The sequence below is a fragment of the Phyllostomus hastatus genome, unplaced genomic scaffold (assembly GCF_019186645.2).
Source record: "Phyllostomus hastatus isolate PE091 unplaced genomic scaffold, TTU_PhHast_1.1 phas_scaffold_21, whole genome shotgun sequence".
NCBI classification, from domain to species: domain Eukaryota; kingdom Metazoa; phylum Chordata; class Mammalia; order Chiroptera; family Phyllostomidae; genus Phyllostomus; species Phyllostomus hastatus.
In genome coordinates this window covers 44,199,805-44,219,690 of record NW_025334017.1, presented here as the reverse complement: position 1 = coordinate 44,219,690, position 19,886 = coordinate 44,199,805, and the positions used below count along the sequence as shown (strand labels likewise).

At 51.1% G+C, this 19,886-nt stretch overlaps 1 protein-coding gene across 1 annotated transcript in view; it reads left to right on the top strand.

Annotated features, from left to right (window-relative positions):
• DNAAF11 (dynein axonemal assembly factor 11) overlaps positions 1-19,886 on the top strand; it is a 54,296-nt gene that overhangs the window by 33,035 nt on the left and 1,375 nt on the right. Inside the window, exons 9-11 of the mRNA XM_045861312.1 lie at positions 1,427-1,496; positions 2,349-2,444; positions 14,428-14,513. Of these exons, the coding sequence (XP_045717268.1) occupies positions 1,427-1,496; positions 2,349-2,444; positions 14,428-14,513 (252 nt within the window). The remainder of the gene's footprint in view (positions 1-1,426; positions 1,497-2,348; positions 2,445-14,427; positions 14,514-19,886) is intronic.

The window sequence follows — 19,886 nt, the reverse complement described above, 5'->3', positions numbered from 1 at the left end:
GGGAAGTCAGCACCGTGGGCCCTGGAGAGGTGAGGAGGAGGGAGCAGCAGCGAGGTCTGCGCGGCACCGGCGGGAGGTGGTTTTCAGGCATAGGAAGGCAGCGCCCGCAGAGGTGTCGCTGTGGATGGGGACAGGTGAGCACCTTGGGAGGCCCTGAGCGTGGAAAAGAACATGCCATCCCTTCGTGTGGTAGATATTACACATGGCATTTTAGGAGACCTTGGTCATACTATTCCTTGTTATCATAAACTTTAGAAAGACTTTGTTATTTATCTTTAGAGGGAAAGGGAGGGAGAAGGAGACACGTCGATGTGAGAGAGAAATACCGACTGGTTGCCTCTCACACGCACCCTGCCTGGGAACCGAATCTGCAGCCCAGGCTCCTGCCCTGGCCAGGGATTGAGCCTGCAGCCCTTTGCTTTGTGGGATGATGCCCAACCAACTGAGCCACACCAGTCAGGGCTAATATCATACTTTTATTAAGTAAAATTGAATGATACTTTATAAACACGAACTATGTACTAGGCACCATGCATGTGTCTTCATAGCAATGTAGGGGAATAGGCACTATTCATATGCCCATTTCACAGGTGAGGAAACTGAGGCTTAGAGCGGTAAAGGAACGTAGTCCGAGGTAATAAAGCAGGAAGGCGTGGAGTCCTCGGTGCAGGACTGTGTGACTGAAGCCCGTGCCCGTAACCCCAGGGTCACCTACCTGCTGGGATGTTTCTGATTTTTGAGCCATCACTGCATTTTCTAATGTTGGCAATCGCTATTTTAAAATGTGTAAAGATGGTTATTTGGCTAAAGGAGGGAGGTGAGATCTACATGTTTCATGTGTTCAGGAGGTGGAGGAGGGTGATTGCCACCTGGTCCTGGGGACACGGCCACAGCGGGGTGCTCTGCTCGCTCAGCAGGCTGTGCCTTCCCAGGGAGAGGCGGAGCCAGTGGACCAGGGCGTGGCATCAGGGCAGCAGTGGGGGGGGTGGTGTGGAGAGCTGCTGAGGAAGCAGGAGCCAGGGGTGGTCCCCCGCACCCCCCCCACCCCCCTGTAGAGTTCAGTCAGCAGTCCTGGCTGTTCAGGTCAGTCTGAGGGGCTTAAAATAAAATATTCATGAAGAACATGGCACGCTGTGTTTTTTTTCAAACCTCTGGTGTTTCAGGCCTCCGCTGTTTTTTGGGTGAGGGCACTCAAAGCCAAGTGTGCCGCTGGGTCTAAAAATGAAATCGCCGACGTGTTGAATTTCCTTTGGTCTGAGCATTTAACTCAAGGCTAATTTCTTAAGACCTGTTTAGCATGGAAAACTCTGTGCATTTACAACAGTAGGCCCCATACGTGTGAGTTTGCATTTGTAAATTAATTTGCACACTTAATGGTTTTGGAAAGTCACAGGATTTCTTATGTTTAATATGTTGGATTTTCAAGGTACATGGACACCTCTCTAATCAACGTCGATGTGCAGCCGACTTACGTGCGGGTAATGGTCAAGGGAAAGGTAGGTGTGAGCTGCCCTGTCCCGACTTCCAAAGCCACGCCTTGGACAACGCTAGGCTGCCCGAACATTGTTTGAAGTGATATTAAAATAGAGAAGGGGAAGCCCCACCAGAGAGCTGTTTTTTAGGCACATGATTTTATGCCACGGGAGCAGTGCTCAGCGGGCAGGGTTGCTGACCACTGTGCCGCTTGATAAAATTAATATTTTTAACCCGTGTCTGTTGCGTTGGTACTTTTTCCGAAGCAATTATGGATGTTGTGGCCTATGCTTGAAATTATGTCTAAATGATATCCCAATTTTATTTATTTTACCGTATTTTTTCTCACTACCACTTTAGTCCCCTGGTACCCCCACCCCACCCACCGCAATCACCACACTGTCACCCATGTCCAGGAGTCCTTTCTCCTTTTTGCTCAATCCCTCCACCCCTACCCTCTTTTAAATTGAAATTGCCAGTGCTTTCATTCATAGTAACTGTAATTTCACCATTTTTGAAATAGTAGTTTTTGCTAATTCTAAGCATTCGTGTGAGGTAGCTTGAAGACTTTGGAATGGAAATATGTTGATGTTTTGTGACAGTGACATTTACTACAAATCCTTTGTCAGCCATGTGGACATAAACAGACCATTGTTTGTGATCAATGATTGTTCTTTAGACTATTCATTAAAACAGGTAAAATAGTTCATGCATATCAAGCGTAGCCCGTATATTATTTTCTTCCCAGTAAGTCTAAGCACATTTTAGGAAATGGAATGACGACTCCTAAATCTGCAATGAAAACATCTCTTGAAGTAACGCCTCTCTCACATAAGATGCGCCTGCTCACCGTGACATGCCCTCTCCCTCCGCAGCCCTTCCAGCTGGCCCTCCCGGCAGAGGTCAGCCCTGACAGCAGCTCTGCGAAGAGGTCTCAGACCACGGGGCACCTGGTGGTCTGCATGCCCAAGGTAGGTGATGCCGTCTGGGTCCATTCCACGTCTGGTTTGGTGGGTGCCTGCAGGTGCTTGACCTGTCAGAGTGAACTGTGTGACTTCTGATCCAAGTTCTGTGCTGGTCGAGAAAGCCAGAAAGTCTACGCGCACCAGCTTAGGCAGGAGAACAAAGACCTATGAGAACAGAGAACCAAGACGAGGACGTGGCTGGGGCCCAAGGGAACTCATCCTGCCTCTGCAGCCTGCCTGCCTCTGCAGACCAGGGTGCGGGTGGGAGTTGGCTTGTGCACAGCGCGTGATTCTTCGAGCGTGCCTGTTACATGGGGATCAGTACTGTCCTCGCCTGTAACGGTGAGAGATGTGGTCGGCCTTGGCTAGCTAAGAACGTGTTTGAATTCTAAATATTGAGCTTAACAATTTTTTGTGACTTTGGGCAAATTTTGAACCATTCTAGGCTTCTCTGTTCTAATTAACACCAAAGAGAGATAATACACATAAAATACACGGTCCAGGGAGAGTACTCTGCAAATATTGCTAGTATTATTTTCCATATTTTTGTGATATAGACAAGATATTATTTTAGCTAAAAGTCTCTACTGTCTATTTTTTGAGGGGGGGTCATGTAGATATACCTTTAATACGAATCACATAGAGAGACAAAGAGATCTTTCCAATCACCGTGGAATGAAAGTTCCTCTGGACTGATTAAGCCAGTTGAGCTGGAAAGTGCAAGTCTCTAGCTGGACCCTGGATACTTCAACCGATCTCTGGCCAAAGAGATGGTAGCATTTTGTTCAGTTTCTGTTATTTTATATTTGGCTCTTATCATCTCGTGGCAGGAGCGAGGGGTGGGGTCAGCCTTGTCCAGGTCGCTCAGGTTTCAAAGGAGAAGGATAGATAAGCCGGTTAAAATGGGGCTCTGCTTCTGAAGAAGAGGAAAACGGGTCAGGCGTGTCCTCCACAAAGACTGTAAACTCGATTAACCAATCAGGTTTCGGTGATGATTTAATAATCCTTCATTTCCCTATAGCCAGTTTTGCCCCAGATTGATTATGGATGACCATTTATGCATTTTTACTCCGAGGCAATAAAATAGCAAATATAATTTGTTGTCAAGCAAGAAAATAAACACAACCGTAAGAACTGCATTGTCCTTGGCGACTGCCACACATTAAGGAAATGTATGCTAATTAGAACTCCCTATAGGGACATCGGAGAGATAACTTAATTACCGCCACTCTCGGATGCAGACATTTGTATGGCCCTATGATCAGCAAGCAGGGTTTTTGTTTTTGTTTTTTTTTTAAACTTTCCTTCTAACTGAAAAGCCAAAACCTAACCAGTAGCTGCTGCCTCCTAGAAGGAAGTCAAGCCCCGTGCTCCTCCTGCAGGCGCCGGCAGCTGATTGGACGGCTCTGCCGTCCCTGCTTGTCGATCTTTTAGACAAACACGGCTTTCTAGTTCCCTTTCCCTTTTTGTTTTTGTACCTGCAAACTTTTCATGTTCGATACACCTGAGGAGTACAAAAATTATATATCCAATGACATATTTTTCCATTTATGGCTCTTATTTTATGTCCCTTAGAAATTTTTTTTTTATGGTCTTTTCTCTGTAGCTGCCACATGCTCTCTCACGTTTATCTGCGGTTACCTTACGTATGGTTTCAGCTCGCATTTTTAGTGGGAATGTTCCCCCATCGGGTTTTCCTGGAGTTTAGGCGTGGCCTCCTGCGTATTTTCTCAAGCATGAGGTCAGACTGAGCCCTGTGTCCGTAAGCAATCTTACCACCCGCAGCCGGGGCCTGCTGGGCACCTGATCTCATCACAGGCCACCTTAACCAGATTTCACTGAAATGTTGCCTCCACCGAAAAGCTGGCATCGAGTCATTCAATTAAACTCCCATCTAGATTCTCAGTTGACAAGTTACAGGAGCACTCCAAGAATACGCCGTATGATTTCCTTTGGGTGTTCTTGCAGAATAATTAACTGAGATTAAGGAAGTTGCCATGTGAACAGAACAGCAAAATGTATTTACAGCTTCCGGCTGGTGAACATATCTCTCGGTTCTGCTTACACTTGGCACAGAGGTGAAGGTCACGTCCTAAGGTCAATGTTACAGACCGCGATTCTAAAAAACACAGCCTCAGACTCTCTTCCCCTTACCAGTTGGGCATCAGTGCTTTCCACTCAGAGGTACTACTGGTCATGTGGCCATCATGAGTTCACTTTTAGCCTCTGATTGTTCGTTTCGAGTGGGTCTGTAGGGAGGGCTGCTAGGCTGTTCTGTCCCACGCATACTTCTACTCTTTTTAGTACATTGTTTCTCATTCGTAAAACTTGCAGAAGCATCAAAAGTTAATCTCCACATACTTCAAGCATCATCCCTTCCCTTGCTTGGCCTTCCTCCCGGGCTCTGCAAACAAATTGTCTGTGACCTACCCAGACTCCGCGGATGTGTGTCAGGTCCCATTCCCACTTGCCTGGGAGAGACCACTGCCCCCCTCCGACAGCCCCCTGTCCTCTCTTCTGCTTCCCTGGATTCCCCCTGTCGGCATCTTACAGTGGAAAAACACGCGGACTCCTCTGCCTCCCTAAAAACAGAACAAAAGGAAAACATCCACCTCTATTTACTGCCCTGATCTGCTTTACAGCAAAAGTCTTAACACAGACGTTTATGTTTGCTTGCGAGTGCTTTCTCGCACCCAGGCCTCTGAAAGTCGGCAAGTCTAGCACTGAGTTCTGAGACCCCCTTTTCTTCTCTGTTTATTCCCATTCCCTGCAGAATCTCTTCCAATCTGATGACTTCACATAACACCTCCAGATCTCCGTCATCTGCTGATTGCCAACTAGGTAATTAGGAACAGCAAACACAATGAGGAAAATGTAGGGAGCTAGAGTATGTATTTTTAAAACAGCTTAGCAATAGCAATACCTGTTAACAGAGCGAGCAATCTCTGTCCCCCGGTCCAGGAGGAATGGCGGAGAGGGTGAACTGGGTTTCCCGTGAGTACCCAGAGGCGAGGACAGTGCGGCTTCAGAGGCTGCCGCGGTGGCCGTGGGGGTTCTTATAAACCTCCCCCACTTTGCCGTGTGACTCTGAAGGATCACGACCTGAGAGAGAGGTGAACGAGAAGCCAGCCGATGCTCAGAAGGTCTTGCGGCCTGTCTGAATGGCTTTCTAAAGGGCCCCCAAGCTGGACCTTGAACTTGAATGAAGGCAGTCTTCGATGAATACCACCCACACATGCCTCACAAGTAAACATTACCATGAACTCAGTAGATAGATGGATAAATAGACAGACAGATAGTTATTTTTTTAGAGAGTACAGGGCACACAAAGTTAAGCGAGGCACCCACAGAGACACGAGTGGGGCCCGTGGAAACCCAGCCAGTGTTTTGGAGTCTGGTCATACCAGGTGGCTCTCTTCCCCCTGAGAGTCCCGTGGTTGTTGCAGATACTAAGTCGTGAGACAGAGACTGTAAAACAGTTTCAGTGTGAGGTCGCCCAGGAGTGGAACCTAGCGGAGGGCTGTGAGTACAGCAGGTTACTTGGTAAGGAAGGAGTGCGGGTCAGGGAGCAGGGGCGGGAAGGCAGCGGAGAGACAGGGTCCTTGGTGAGCTGGCGTCCCCGGGGGGAGCTCTGGGGCCCAGTGCAAACACCCGTCTCAGGGCAGCTCCGCGCGTATGGGCTGATGGGGGTGGGGTGGTGGCGCCCCAGCCCCTGAGACTCTTCAGGTGCCAGCTGCTCCCCTTTGGGGGGACCCGGGGGTGGCGGTGGTGTAAACAAATGCCCCAGCATTTCTGAACTGTTGCTGACACAGACCAAGCAAGCTAATCATGCGAATGGAAGATATTTTCGACTGAGACTATCTCTAGCAAGATTGTGCAAAAGGATATTTCCTTTTCTTTTAAACATCATTATCATCCTCGATGTTTGTCCTAGCTTCGCAAAATATTTTCAGTTTTAGGCTGTGCTGTGTAGATGATCTTCAATGGAGACCTGTCGAGTAGGATTGAGCTTCACAAGTATAAAAGCATCTTGAAGGAGCCATTGTTGGTTACATTTGTTCTCCTTTTATTTCAGAGTCTTGTAACTGTCAATACTGGTTCCCCATATTAATATCAGTAATTGCACCTTTTAAAAATTTCCTCCAACAACTCGGGTAACTTTGGAACCAAAGCTTTTTATGCTTCTTTTTTTTTATCAGTTTTCAAAATTTAAATTTTTCTTTGCTTCCAAGTATGTATTTCTTTGAGATAGAATATACTTCAGAAATGTTTGACTTAAATAGGTATTTTATCTGTTCAAAGATTTTATATATAAATGTAGTTTAATAAAAATGTTTTATTGATTCTAAAGTTTTATATGAATAATCTTCCTCTATGGGAATCTGAACTTTGTATACTCCAATGTTCAGTGCCAGAATTATGGACAGTTAACCAATCAATCTAAACACCAGGGATATGTAAGAAGACGTACAATTCACAAGCGACCCAGTTCCTCTGAAGCCGACATGAAGGTTGTTAGAGAGCAGCTGTCTGTTCCACGCCCAGGGCTGGGCCTCACTGCCGAGGACGGGGCGCCCAGCAACCGACTGCACCCCCCACCCCCCAGATCGGGGCACTGGCTTATACAGCAAGGCAGCCTGGTGTCTCGTGGACCTAATTTGGGAGACTAATTATGAAGAAAATAATATGGAGACATGTTTAGAAATGGCATCGTAGTGGAGATGTTAGGTGTAGGCACTTAAGCAAACCGATGATGTGCCCATAAATAAATTACATGGACATTGTTAATATCAGATTAGGGAAGTAAGGTGCTGGAACTTGGAAACAGAGCTTTCTGCAACATTGTGAAAAACTGTAGACAATTTATGAATTACTAATTAACCAATTTAAATATTTATTCAATGCATCAATGATTTATTAAGAACTCAGCACAAGTAAAGCACTGTGAGAATTACTGGGGAAGAGAAAAATAAATGATACGGGCCTCTTTGGTCCTTCTTCCTGTCTTTCCCTCGTTGGTGCCGCTGTGACCTGCAGCCAGACCTGCCCTCACCCGGTGTCTAAGGCCCAGTTTCAGAGAGGCTCCTGCTCTTGTCCAGCAGCTCTTCTTCCCTTCTGCTTAAGCTTGAAAATATGTCATTGGCTCAGAGACTAGTGTCACGGTTGTAACTGCTGGGATGTTCTATGGGCTCCCCAAATCCATTTCCCCCTGGTTAGATCCAGCACCCACAGGGCACCGCCTGCGTGAAGCTGCAGCCTGTAGAACTCCTGCCTCTGCCCCACTTGTAGACATAACGGACAGGAGTGGGCATCTGGAGGTGGTCTTCTCTCAGGTCTAGTCTGTTGACATTCATGCATGCATTCATTCATTCATAATCATTCATTCAGGTACAGTGGTACCTTGGTACTCATTGTTGATTCTTTCCAATGAGTGGCAAGCAAGCAACAATTGATGAAACACTTTGCTCATCAAAATGCGGTGAGTACCAGGTTTGACGAGTTCCAAAGCCGATTACTCATCGGCTGAGATATGACTGTATATTTTAGTGAGTACATTTTAACAAATACCTACTGTATGCTAGGCATCTATGCAAAGTTCTTGGAAATGCAAAGAAAAAGGAAGACTTGCACTGAATTAGATACCTAAGGGATGTCTCTTTGCAGAGTTAGGACTGAGCCTCCGACACCTCCCTGATGAGTAGCCTTCAACTGAAGACACAGTGAGGGCTTCTCCGTTCTGAGTCCCCGCTCCGTCCTCCCTCCCCCCACCATAGTTCATGTCCATGGGTCATAGGATCAAAGACACTTTAAGTGCCAACTGAGAAGCCAATTGACAGACTAACTTAAAATGGCCAAATGAACCCATCATTTTGTTCTGCAGACCTGCTCCTTCCTCATTCTTCCTGGTCTCAGAAAATGTCACAGTCACCCACCCAAATGGCCGAGTCAAAGTGTGGGATGCAACCCTGACTTACCGCTTACCTTCACGATGAGTATCTTGTTGGCCCTTCCACCCAGAACGTATGCTCCATGAGTTACTTATCGCTGCCACCTCCCCTCAGCCTCGTCCAAGCCAGCATCCCCTCCCACCAGGACCTCATACAGCCCCTCTCACGGGTCCCCCTGCTTTATCCTCCCCGCCTCGTGACTCTCTCTCTACAGAGGCCGCAGTGACCTTTGTGGACCACAGATCAGCTCATCCTGTTCTTCTGCTTAAAACCTACCGACGGCTTTCTGTAGCACGTGGAGTAATATTCAGATTTCTTTGCCGTGGCCCCGAAGGCTCTGCACCAGCGGGCTCCAGTGTTTCTAGCACCTTCTTCCTCTTTCTTCCTCTCCTCATACACACCCCAGACCTGGCTGTTTGTTCTCTTCACAGTAGCCTCACTTCCCCGGTAAGACTTGCACTTGCTACTTTTTTTCTGCTACGGGGGCTCAACCGCTTGTTCTTCCGTGTCTCCTTGGTGCGGTGCAGGCCTTCGCTCCAGTGTTGCTGTCCAGGGCACGTTTCCTGACTGTCGGAGCTGACCTGGCCAGCCACACTCGTCCCCCAGCCATCTTCCCCCCACCCCCAGCCACGTTCCCCAGCCTGTCACTGCCGCCTTATTTATCACCGAAAGGAACGTCCTCGTTTGTTCAGTGTCGTGTGGTTTGCCTTCCCCTGTCTCAGCGTCAGGCCCGTGACAGCAGGGGCCTGACTCACTCCATGAGTGGAGCGGCACTGTGGTCTAGTAAGTACCTTTATGGGTACTTACTAGAAGTATGAGTACCGCGGTAAGTGCTATGATAGTCTGAAAGGAAAGAAAAGTGTACTTTTGTCTGGTGAGGAAAGACTTTTTCAAAAGCCATGACTGCAGTGGACTTGGTGTTTTTGTGCACATCACACACGTTGGCTTTAGAACGTGGTCTTTACCTGAGATGAGTAGTTGTGTCCCTGAAGGGCCGGGGTTGGGGGGTTGGGGGGTTGGGGGGTTGGGGGGCGGGCACTGCGAAGGATCCCATCGCTCTCGGGCAAAGTCCGAGTCCCTTAAAGTGAAGGCTCCCAAGATCTGACCTCGGCCCAGCTCTTCAGCCTCACTTCCAGCTGTTAGCTGCCTGCTCTCTTGTGCTACTTTATGTGGTTCTTTGCCTTCCTGTCTTCGTTCCTGCTTTTTCCTCTCCCTGGAAGGTTCTCTATCCCCTGCACGACTTCTGTCTTCTGACAGTTCTCACCCATTCTTTGTATCCAGCGCATATCCAACCTTGCGCCCTGCAGTGAGCCTTCTAGGGCCCCTGTCCCCCATGTCCCCCAGGATGCGTCCCTCCCCTGGGCTTCCCTCGTAGTCTCTGCGCTTATCTATCAACCGCACCGTCATCGGTGTATAGTAATTGCTTATGTGCCTCTATCACGCATGAGAAAATCAGGGATAATTTCTTAACCTGTCATTCCATGTCTACCACTTATTCCTATGCTTGGACAGAATAGACGCTCAGTAAATATTTCTCTGAGCAGAATCCATGGAAGTAATAGTTGCAACTATGATGCAAAGAGAAAGAGAAGTTTACTTCTGATTTTCATGAATGCGGGTGTTTAAGAAGCCAGGATGAATTTGCAGGAAAAAAGTTAAAAGGTCGATTGTTTTGTATTTTCTTTCTCAACAGATAGGATTATTTCTTTCTCAACACCTCCGATTGTGGACGTTTTCTTCGTCCGTTCACTCGTTCAGTTTACCACTAGCAAGTCTTTATCTGAAACGGAGTGGCGTTTGCCCACTCTCATTTAATGTGACATAAATAACTTTTAAGTTGAAGTCACTGCTCCGTGGGTCAGAAATAGGCAGATACTGGTCATCTCTCTGGTTCAACCTAAATATACGCATTGAAAGTCACGTCTCTCTCCCTTGCATCTGTTCACTGTCTGTTTACACGGCTCACCCAGCCTGGGCTTCTTGTATGAGTAACTTCTGCGGTTGGTGAAGCCACCGCGTGCGTCTGGGTAAAGGAAATAGAGGTGGTCTGCGTGCCGTGTGTGTGGCCTTGCAGGTCACGGGCTCCGTCCCAGGCCACTGCTTCCGTCGTGGCCGGGCAGGTGCTTGTAGGGAAGGCCTTGGAAGGGACTTCCAGCTTCCGCACCCTGCAGGGGAGTGGGCTCCCTGACCACCTCCACGGTCTCTCCAGTCCCCTGCAGGACCCCACCGCGAGAGTTAAAATAACGTTTAACATCCTCAAAACCGTGATTTGTACCTTTATGCCTACCCCACAATCGAATTTTCAAGCAGTCGCTTACATTTCTCTCTGTGGATTCAGGAAACCATTAGTCCCGCGTTATCTGATGTACTAAACGTATTCTGGCCCTTACAGCTCTTCCATTAGTCACTCCTAGACACACTCAGCACAGTGAATAAGATGCTCGAGGATAAGGAGCATCCCTTCCGAGAGGAGGACTTGGCCTGTGACTGCAGGTCCAGGAGGAAGGCCAAGGTCAGGCTTTCAGGGGCTCGGGGCCCCGAACCTGTGGTCCTCTGCTCGGGAAAACGGGCCTCTTAGCAGCAGCGTTGTACCCGCTGTTCCTGCGAATGTCCCTGTTCACGTTTTCCGTGCTGCTGGCTTCTTCACCCCTTTTAACTTCTAAGCTGAGAAGAACCTTTGAAACTAACTGAGCTAGCTGAAAATATCTTTTAAAAATAAGAAACACATTTAGATTCTGGTGCACAGCAAATTCTCTGTGAAGAAAAGTTCCAAATTTGTGACTCTATTTGCATTCCCACAAACACAGAGAATCTTTGTCTGAACTTACGAAGTGACAAATAGCAGTGTTGGAAACGGGTGTTTGGAGACTAATTGTGCCTGTGCTCCTATTCCTGTTAGTGCGTTTGCAACATGAAACAACACAACACTTGTATTTCGGGCTCAAGAGCTTTTTTCTCGAAGTGGCTATTTTAATGAGTTTTCACCCTTGTTGTCCTCAGCAATGTAATTAAAATATTAAAAAGTAAAGCGAGGTGCTCAGGGGCCTCTCCCCCCAGGAGGCCGACCCTGAAAGGCACGTAGGACGTGTGGTGGGTTGTGGCCTCAGGAACTAGTCTGTGGCAGGACAGGAAGGACCCCCCGGGGGTTGGCTGTGAGGAGGGCCCAGCCCCGGCCTCAGCCAGCGCCTCCACGAGCTCCGGGCTGGCACCGTCCTCGGAGATTGTCCTGCATCGGGCGAGGAGGGCAGCTGCAGACCCCACGTGGCGCAGAGAGGCTGGAACACCGGGGCTCGGGGTTCTCACACCTACACAGACTTACGGGTCCCCGGCAGGTGGAGGAAGGAGCAGAGAGTTCCGGAAGGGCACCGGCCAGGCAGTCAAGGATGAATTAGGGGTACCTGGCCCAGGTGACTGCGCTTCTTTCCCACAGGGAATCGGGTAGTCCTCACCGGGGCCTGGGCTCAGCCTGGTCATGTTCGCAACTCTCTGGTGTGGTTGATACAAACTGGAATTACCTAAAATGACAGCGTCAGTGTCTCTGCTGCCCGAGCCGCATTTCAAACACTCGGCAGCCATGCTGGGTGGCACAAAGCGTTCCCATCAGTGCGGAAGGTTCTGCGGGGCCGTGCTCCCCGTGCACCAAGCAGCCCGTCTCTCCCAGGGGCTGCCGCCTCCCCAGATGCTGCGGAAGGAAGGGGCCGAGTCTCACAACCCTGCTGCCCCCTCCCTGCTGCCCTCAACCGGGAGGCAGCTCCGTTTTATCCCCTCGACCCCGTCTTTCTTTCATACTGGACAATAATGTGGCTTAGTAAACCAGAGCTGGGATCAGCGGCAACTGGAAAGCGTTTCTGTTTCCTGAAGGCTAGGCCAGGGAGGTGGGGGGAATATTTGTATTGATCACGCCAGTTCCGTTAGAGCAAAGGAAGAACACCAGTTGAAGTTCAGAAACATTCACACCTTGCGACGGCACCCTCCAAAATTATAACATCGTTGGCCAGCGGGAAATTCGTGGAAAGCAGCCCAGTTGCGGCATGAAGTGTGTTTTAGAGCAGGACAAGTGAAACATTTCAGAATCGGCCTCCTCGCAGATGGACTGCATTCGATGGTGCTGTGAACCCGCGGGGTTGGGCGAGGCTCTCAGGGAGTCACCGAGGTTAGTTCTTCCGTCGGTGCGGCAGAGGTGGCCTCTGCTGCCACGGCGCTCTGCCGCGAGCCCTTGTTCTGCAGACTGCACCTCTTTTAAACACATTTCTGAACAGACTCCTCCAGGCTTCAAGTTCAATGTCTTTGGCACATGCAATATTCACAGTTTTTGTTTTTCTTCTGGAGTCTCAGCAAAAGTCTGGCCATTGCACGACGAAGCATCGGTGATGCTTGAAGGTGTTTCCCCCAGCCGGCCGCTCCGGCGCACGTCGAGAAGGTGGTGTCTGAGCAGAGCTTTCCTTCTGCCTGTGGGGCCTACGGGAAGGGAGGGGCCCACTCACGTCCTTGTTCTTCTGTGTGAGGGAGTGGATATGAACCACAGTCACACACAGACTGCATTTTTATAAAAACACGATAGAAAAATATACAACTGCACCAGCTTCAAACAAACAAACTGGTCCTTGTGCTGTTTCATGGAAGGATTGCTGTCGAGGGGTGGTTATCCATAAGAGCACGCACCACACACGTGTGCTAAACACGGGCTAGGCCTTTGGGGGTCCTGACCCATGGAGCACACCGCCGGGAATCGCTAGTCAGGTGGGAAACTCAGGTGTGAACGAGTCCAGATTTCCAGTGTGGAGGCCTAGGAAAGGTTGGATGGGAGAACCTGCTCTCGACTGGAGGCCAGACGGGGGCCCCTAACTTCCTTCCCAACCTCAGATGGTGGGTCCAGCAACCCTGCCTGGGCCCGCAGATGGGAGCAGGGGTGGGGGCGGGGCCTTCAGGGTCCAGGCCCGGTCTTCCTCCTCCTCCATCAGTTGCACGGATGTGACCCACGCTATGCAAGTCTCAGGCAGAGCAGAGAAGGGGGAGAGCTGCCCCTCCCCTGCCAGAGGAGTGAGTGACCCTGCCCACCACCAAGTGAGACGCGGCCAGTAAGTGAAGCCTTTCCTTGCCAAAGAGAAGATGCCGACGTGGGCGGGGAGAGGCGTGGACGCCCACTTCCGATCTCTCCCTTGAAAAGCAGGGGCAGAAGCCCGGGCCTTGGTCAGCAGACCACGTTGCTGACAACAAGAGGCGTGAAGTTTTCCATTTTCTCCTCTGCCTGCAAGTCATCCCTGTGTCGTCGGAACACTGGGAAGTGGGGCACAAGTGAATGACGCACGCGCAGTGCCTGGCCGGCGTGGGACGCCTGTGCCCAGCCCGCTGTCAGGGCCTGGCGGGTGCTCGCACGGTCTCGTTTCTCCCCGGCCCCTCCCATCTCGGAGCTTCCCGAGGGCAGGCGCTGCCCGGAAGGGTCTCTCCTGGGCGTGTGTTGAATCGAATCAAGCCGATTTGTTTATTGGGACCTCACACGCTCAGCGCTGAGCTTACTTAGCTTAAAAGAAATAGTAAAATTATAGGATTTTTTAGACCCAGGAGGGACTTTTGAGACCACTCCCATTCCTTCATTTTGCAGAGGAAGGGACCAGCATCCAATGGGCTGGGGAGACGGGGGTCCCCAAGCCCCCCACTCAGAGTGTTCTCACCTGTGGCACCCTCACAGGGAGGCGCTCGAAGGTGGTGTGTCCATCGCCTCTGTGTCCCCATCTCTCCCAAACGCATCTGGCATGTGGCTGGCTCTCAGGAAGTTCATTGTTAAGTGAATTAGTCCACCATATCCTCCCGCGTGCCCTCGGGCAAATGCAATGTAGCTTGTGGCTTTGCAAGACCGTTGTGAACGGATACCGTGATATAACCTCCCATGCCACATGGAGGCTTGAAGTTAGACTCTGCCATGGGTTACGTAGCGACAATTAAAATACTTCAGCATCTCAAAAATACGTGCATATGTAATGTTTTTAAAGACATAACAGAGAGTGACACACCACTGAGCATGTGCCGTGTTCTCCTTTTAGGTCGGAGACGTCATCACCGGTGGCCAGCGAGCACCCAAGTCCGGGAAGGGTACCTCGGACGGCGGCCGAGAGCAGACGCAGGAGAGGTACCACCTCCGGGCTTTATTGTAGTGTTCTCTGCAGTGTCGTCCGTGGCTAGGTGCACCTCCTGAAGGATACAGTTGTTTATTAAAGTTTTCAGATGATTCTTACCATGAATGCTAATCCCCGAAACGCAGACGTCTGATCTGCGAGGCTCGTGATCCCTGTAAACAAACCCGCGCCCACAGAGGCCCCGGTTTCTCGTGACGGTCAGGGCGGTGGCCTCCACACCAGTGGCTGCCGCTGCTTCTGGTGTGCCCTGGCTTTGCCCCGGGCACAGCGTGGGGACAACCTGCAGCCTCAGTTTACAGAGGGAGAGGGAGAGGGAGAGGGGCGTTTGGAACGTTTCAAGGTCACGTAGCCACGGCACGTCGGGGCCACTGCTGAGCCCTGCTGCTAGCGCTGCTCGCACCGCGGGCCTTCTGTGACCCACAGGCCACGTCGTAGGCTCCAGGTGTCTCAAGGCTGCCGGGTGCCGTGGGGCCCATCATGTGTCCCCCCAGGCCAACCTGCTAGTCACAGGTCGTCTGCCAGCCTCTGCTCCGGCGTCTTTCCCACCAGGACCTTCACCCTCTCGAGAGAACATTCACCCCTTTCTGAGTATTTCCTGGAGGTAGGAAGGCTCTCCGACTCCTAACCGAGGATTCCGGCCCTGCCCCCTGAGGACCCTCGGGATGAAAGCCCACCCCCATCAGCAGGGATGCCCTGCAAAGGGTTTTGGACGAAGCTCCCATCATTTCCCAGTCTTTTTTTTTTTTACAGCGAACGTCCCAGTTCTTGGAGCTTCCCCCTGCTTGTCGGGATTTCCAGCCCTTGCGTCCAGATGGCAACATCTATTTTGCACCGGCGCACACTATCTCTGTGGTCCAAATGCACAGGCTAGAATGATCGTTACAAAAATGCCTGAGCGGGAGCTGTGTTTATGTCCCGCGCGGTCCAGGCAGTTGGGCGTTTGTGTATTCAGAGACGACTGTCGGAGTTCCGTGGGGTCTGTTTGGACAGGTAGGGCACTGAGCTCCTGCTGAAAAGTAGGGAGCTGTGTTTAACCTCGGAAGTCCACCCGGATTTCCCAGCTTAGGGATTTTCCACTTCAGATACACGGGTGATTCACAGAGATTCAAGGGCATTAGGGCTGCGGCGAATAGTCACGGTCGTCACTGACCCCCAGCAGCATCCGCGCGCGTGAAGTTGTGGGTCTGTTTTGTGAGGGGTCATGCCCCCTGCGGGAAGCCCGGTCACTGCAGCCGCCTGGAGCCGGTCCTCAGGCCCCAGGAAAACCGTGCTCGCTGGGACGACACGTGGCGCCCACGGATGTCCGAGCACCAGCCTTCCCACTAGCGCCTCCTGTGTTATTTTCGAAGAGCCTTTCTCTTCCATCTTTATTAATAAGAAATGATCACCTCACAAGCTTACATAATGCAGGGAGGGGCAAAGTAGGTTTACAGCCGTACGTATGGAAAGGAATACAGTGATAAAGAAACAGTAATACAAGAAAAAACTCTGTTTCGTGTGCTCACACCCGCAAACCCCCGGTGCCTTTGCCCACCCTGTGTGTCTGTGCGAGGTGGTCCCGAATCACGGCAGACTCCCTGACCCACGTCACCGCGGCCCCCGGCCACGCACGCCCATTAACCAGAGGGACGCCCCCAAAGGCCACGCACAGGACCGAGCGGGCTGGCGCGTGGTTCGAGGGAACAAAGAGCCTCTGACACCCCAGGACCGTGGAGGGCCCTGGGGCCTCCCCCAGCCAGCCCGGTCCTCTCCGCGTGCTGTGGAGGCAGGGCTGGGGGAAACGGAGGAACAGACGCAGCGGGGTTTGGCTCACCCAGACTGGATGGGCTTGCGCTCTGGGGGCAGGGGACTGGTCCAGCGAGCCCTTGCGGTCCGCGGTCCTGCACCATGGAGGAAGACCCACAGCTTCCACGCACGCGGGTTCGTTGAGCACTGCGTGCCTGCCCTGCGCTGTGGGATGCTCCGCGCTGTCTTGTCTTCGACGTTCAAAGTAACGGCGGGCTAAATCCCCTTATTCCTCCGTACTGAGGTTCGAAGAGACGGAATGATTCGCCCCAGATCACAAAGGTGCTGAGAGAGTGGCGGAACCAGGATCATAAATCTTGGAGCATTCTCGGGCTTGCCTCCTTCCTCTCTTCGTGGTGTCTTTTTTTTAAAAAATATGCTTTCCTCTGAGGAGTGGTCTCAGGTTTGCCACAAAACTGAGTGGAGAGCACAAAGGTTTGTCACCTTCCCACTCATGCGCAGACGCCCCCTTATCATTAACGTGCCCCCCACCTGAGTGGTGCCTTTGTCAGAGTCCGCGAACCTACACTGACACATCGTTGTCGCCCCGAGGTCCTAGTGTCCGTCAGACAACATCAGGCTTAGTGTTGTCTACCCTGTGGATCTGGGCACATGCACAGTGACGTGTACCCGCCGTCACACTGTCCCACGGCACAGTTGCACCAGCCTAGAAATCCTCCGCAATCGCCTGCTCAGCCTCCTCTCCCTCCAGCCCCTAGTTGCCGGGGAGCTTTTTGCTGTCTCCGTAGTTTTGCCTTCTCCAAAGTGTTGTGTGGCTGGTATCATACAGTACGTAGGCTTTTCGGATTGATTTGTTTCCCTTGGCGATAGGCATTCAAGGTTCCTCCACGTCTTCTCACGATTGGATGATGCATTTTTCAGTGCCGAATAATATTCCATCGTCTGTATGGGCCGCCGTGTATTCATTCATTTACCTGCTGGAGGATATCCTGGTTGCCTCCGGCTTTGGGCAGTTGTAAATAACGCTGTTATGAACATCGCGTGGCCGTAAGTTCCTAGCTCCTTCGGGCGAATGCTGAGGGGTGCGGCTGCTTCATCGTGCGTGTAGTTTTGGGAGAAAGAGCCAGTCTGTCTCCCAGAGGGGCCGCGCCACTGTGCTTCCCAGCATGCGGTGAGTGAGCGTTCCTGTTGCTCCGTGGCCTCGCCGGCGTTTGGTGTGGCCGGTGTTCAGGGTTTGGGCCGTTCTCCTGGGTGTGTCGTGACGCGTCCTTGTTTCAGTTTGCATCTCCCTGGTGACGTGCGGAGCGGCGCGTCCTCTCCCGGGCTTGCCGCCAGCGGCACATCTACCCTGGGGGGTTCTGGGAAGGCCTTCGGCCTGTCTCTCCATCACGCTGTTTGCTTTCTTATTGTGGAGTTTTATGAGCTCTCCGTATGTTTCCGGGAGCAGTCTCTTATCAGATGTCTCTTGCAAATATTTTCTCCCAGCCTGTGGCTTGTTTTGTCATTCTCCCGAAATTATCTTTCACGGAGCGGCAGTTCAGTTTTTCATTTTAATGAAGTCCAGCTCGTCAGCGATTTCTGTCACGGCTCGTGCCTTTGGTGTGCATCTGAAAGTCATCACCGTGCTGAGGTTTTCCAGGTTTTCTGGTTTTCTCCTGTGTTATCTTCCAGGAGTTCTGTAGTTTTGCGTTTTACGTGTAGGTCAGTGGTCAATTTTGCGTTAGTTTCTGTGAAGGCTGTAAGGCCTGTGCCTAGGTTCTCTTGTGTTTGTCTGTTGTTTTTGCGCGTGGATGTCCAGCAGTCCCACGACCATCTGTGGAAGAGACTGCCCTTGCTCCATGGTATTATTGCCTTTGCTCCTTGCCCAAAGATCGGCTGACTGTACTTATGGAGGTCTGTATGGGGGCTCTCTATTCTGTTTCATTTATCTATTTTTTTTGGTTGTTCTTTTGCCAATGCCACTCACCGTCCTCATGGTAACAAGTCTTTAAATTGAGGAGTATCAGTCCTCCAGATTTGTTCTTCTCCAGTGTTGTGCTGGCTGGTCTGAGTCTTTTGTCCTCCCCGTAAACTTTACAATCACTTTATTCTGTGAGCTGCTCCATTGCTTAGAAAATAGTTTGGGGGCTTCTCAGAGGCCTGGGAGGTACTCAGCCAGGAAGCCAAGTGCTCTGGGCAGACCCTACGGATCTAAATTCAAGCCTGAGGGTCTTTAACCACCAGCTGCCATAAACTCCGGGAGGCATCAGCTTGTGGTGACTGCTCAGCTTCCCCCTGTCCCACTGAGGCCACTCTCCTCGCAGCCCCGCGGGGAGGTGGGCAGCGTGGGCCTACATCCTATTCCCTCTCACAGGAGAGAGAAGTCCTTGGGCGCCCACCCTAGCTGGGGAGAGGGCCTCTGTCAGACTGCCCACCTGGCATGCTCAGGACCTTGACCTCTGTCCCCAGACCCCATATGGTCGGCGTGACCCAAACACAGCTTCAGGGGCTCAGGGAATGCCCTCTGCAAAGGTGGCATCAGCACCCGTGTCCCTCTCTGGGTTCCTCCATTCGCTAAATTCTGACCTCTGGTAGTTCCTTGTTACCTTGTCAGATTCTTAATGGTCTCCAGGACATTTCCGTGGGAAACGGGAGTCTCTGGGCATAGCTGTATGCCAGCCCGCCGTATTACTGGAACAAAGTTCTTATGTTCTTTACTACAAGGAATCAATCTTTGATGTGTTATATGCCTAGTAATACTGTTTTTTTTTTTTTTGCTTCCTTTTTTGCTTATAAAATGTTCATTTTGTCTTCCAGTTACTCTTACTAGACTCCAGCAGGCCTGGTCCTGGCAGCCAGGTAGTGGGTCACCTCCATGGGTCTCTGTCCTCGGGGCTGTGACTCGGAGGCAGGAAGCCGCAGGGAGAAAAGCCCTCCCCTCTTTGTTTGGGGGGTCAGTGCATCCTCCAGCGCCCCAGGCCCCAGGCCTGGCCGCCTGCTGTTTATCACCCAGAGCTTCGGGGTCATTCAAGTCCTGCTTGCCTGTTGCCCCTCCGCCCCCTCCGAGTAGGGGGGCGCAGATAACCGCGAGCTGCCCATGCTCACTCTTTATTGCCGAGATCCGGAAGCTGCGGCCCCCGAGACAGGCTGGCCGGACGATAGGCTGCCCTCCCTCAGAGTCAAGGACAACATCATTATAGCAGATGGATGTGGATATTTACTTACTTAATCCACCGATGTCATAGCCTCTCAAATTAGAATATAGTAATTAAAAAGTAGAACTTTAGTAATGGCTGTAATGTAGGCCTTTGAAAACTGTCACTTCCTGCAAAGTTCATTGCAGAGTACAGCGTGGGTCTTCAGAATAGGCTATTCTGTGCTCTGTGTGTGCTCTGTGTTTATACAGCGGGTCTGTGTGCATTCGTCAACATACTGAGAGGGATCAAAACCTCAAATGCCTTCGAGGGCCGAGCAGATGACAGAACTGAGGGGAAGGGCGTCAAGAACAATCGAGAACTCACACTTTCCACAGACAAGGGAGACGACCTCCAGCCCCCAACTCCCCCAACAAACTGTGCCCCCTGCGGGAAATGGGTGTCAGCGCTCCTGCAGTAGACAGACTGTGATTTCCTCTAGATTAC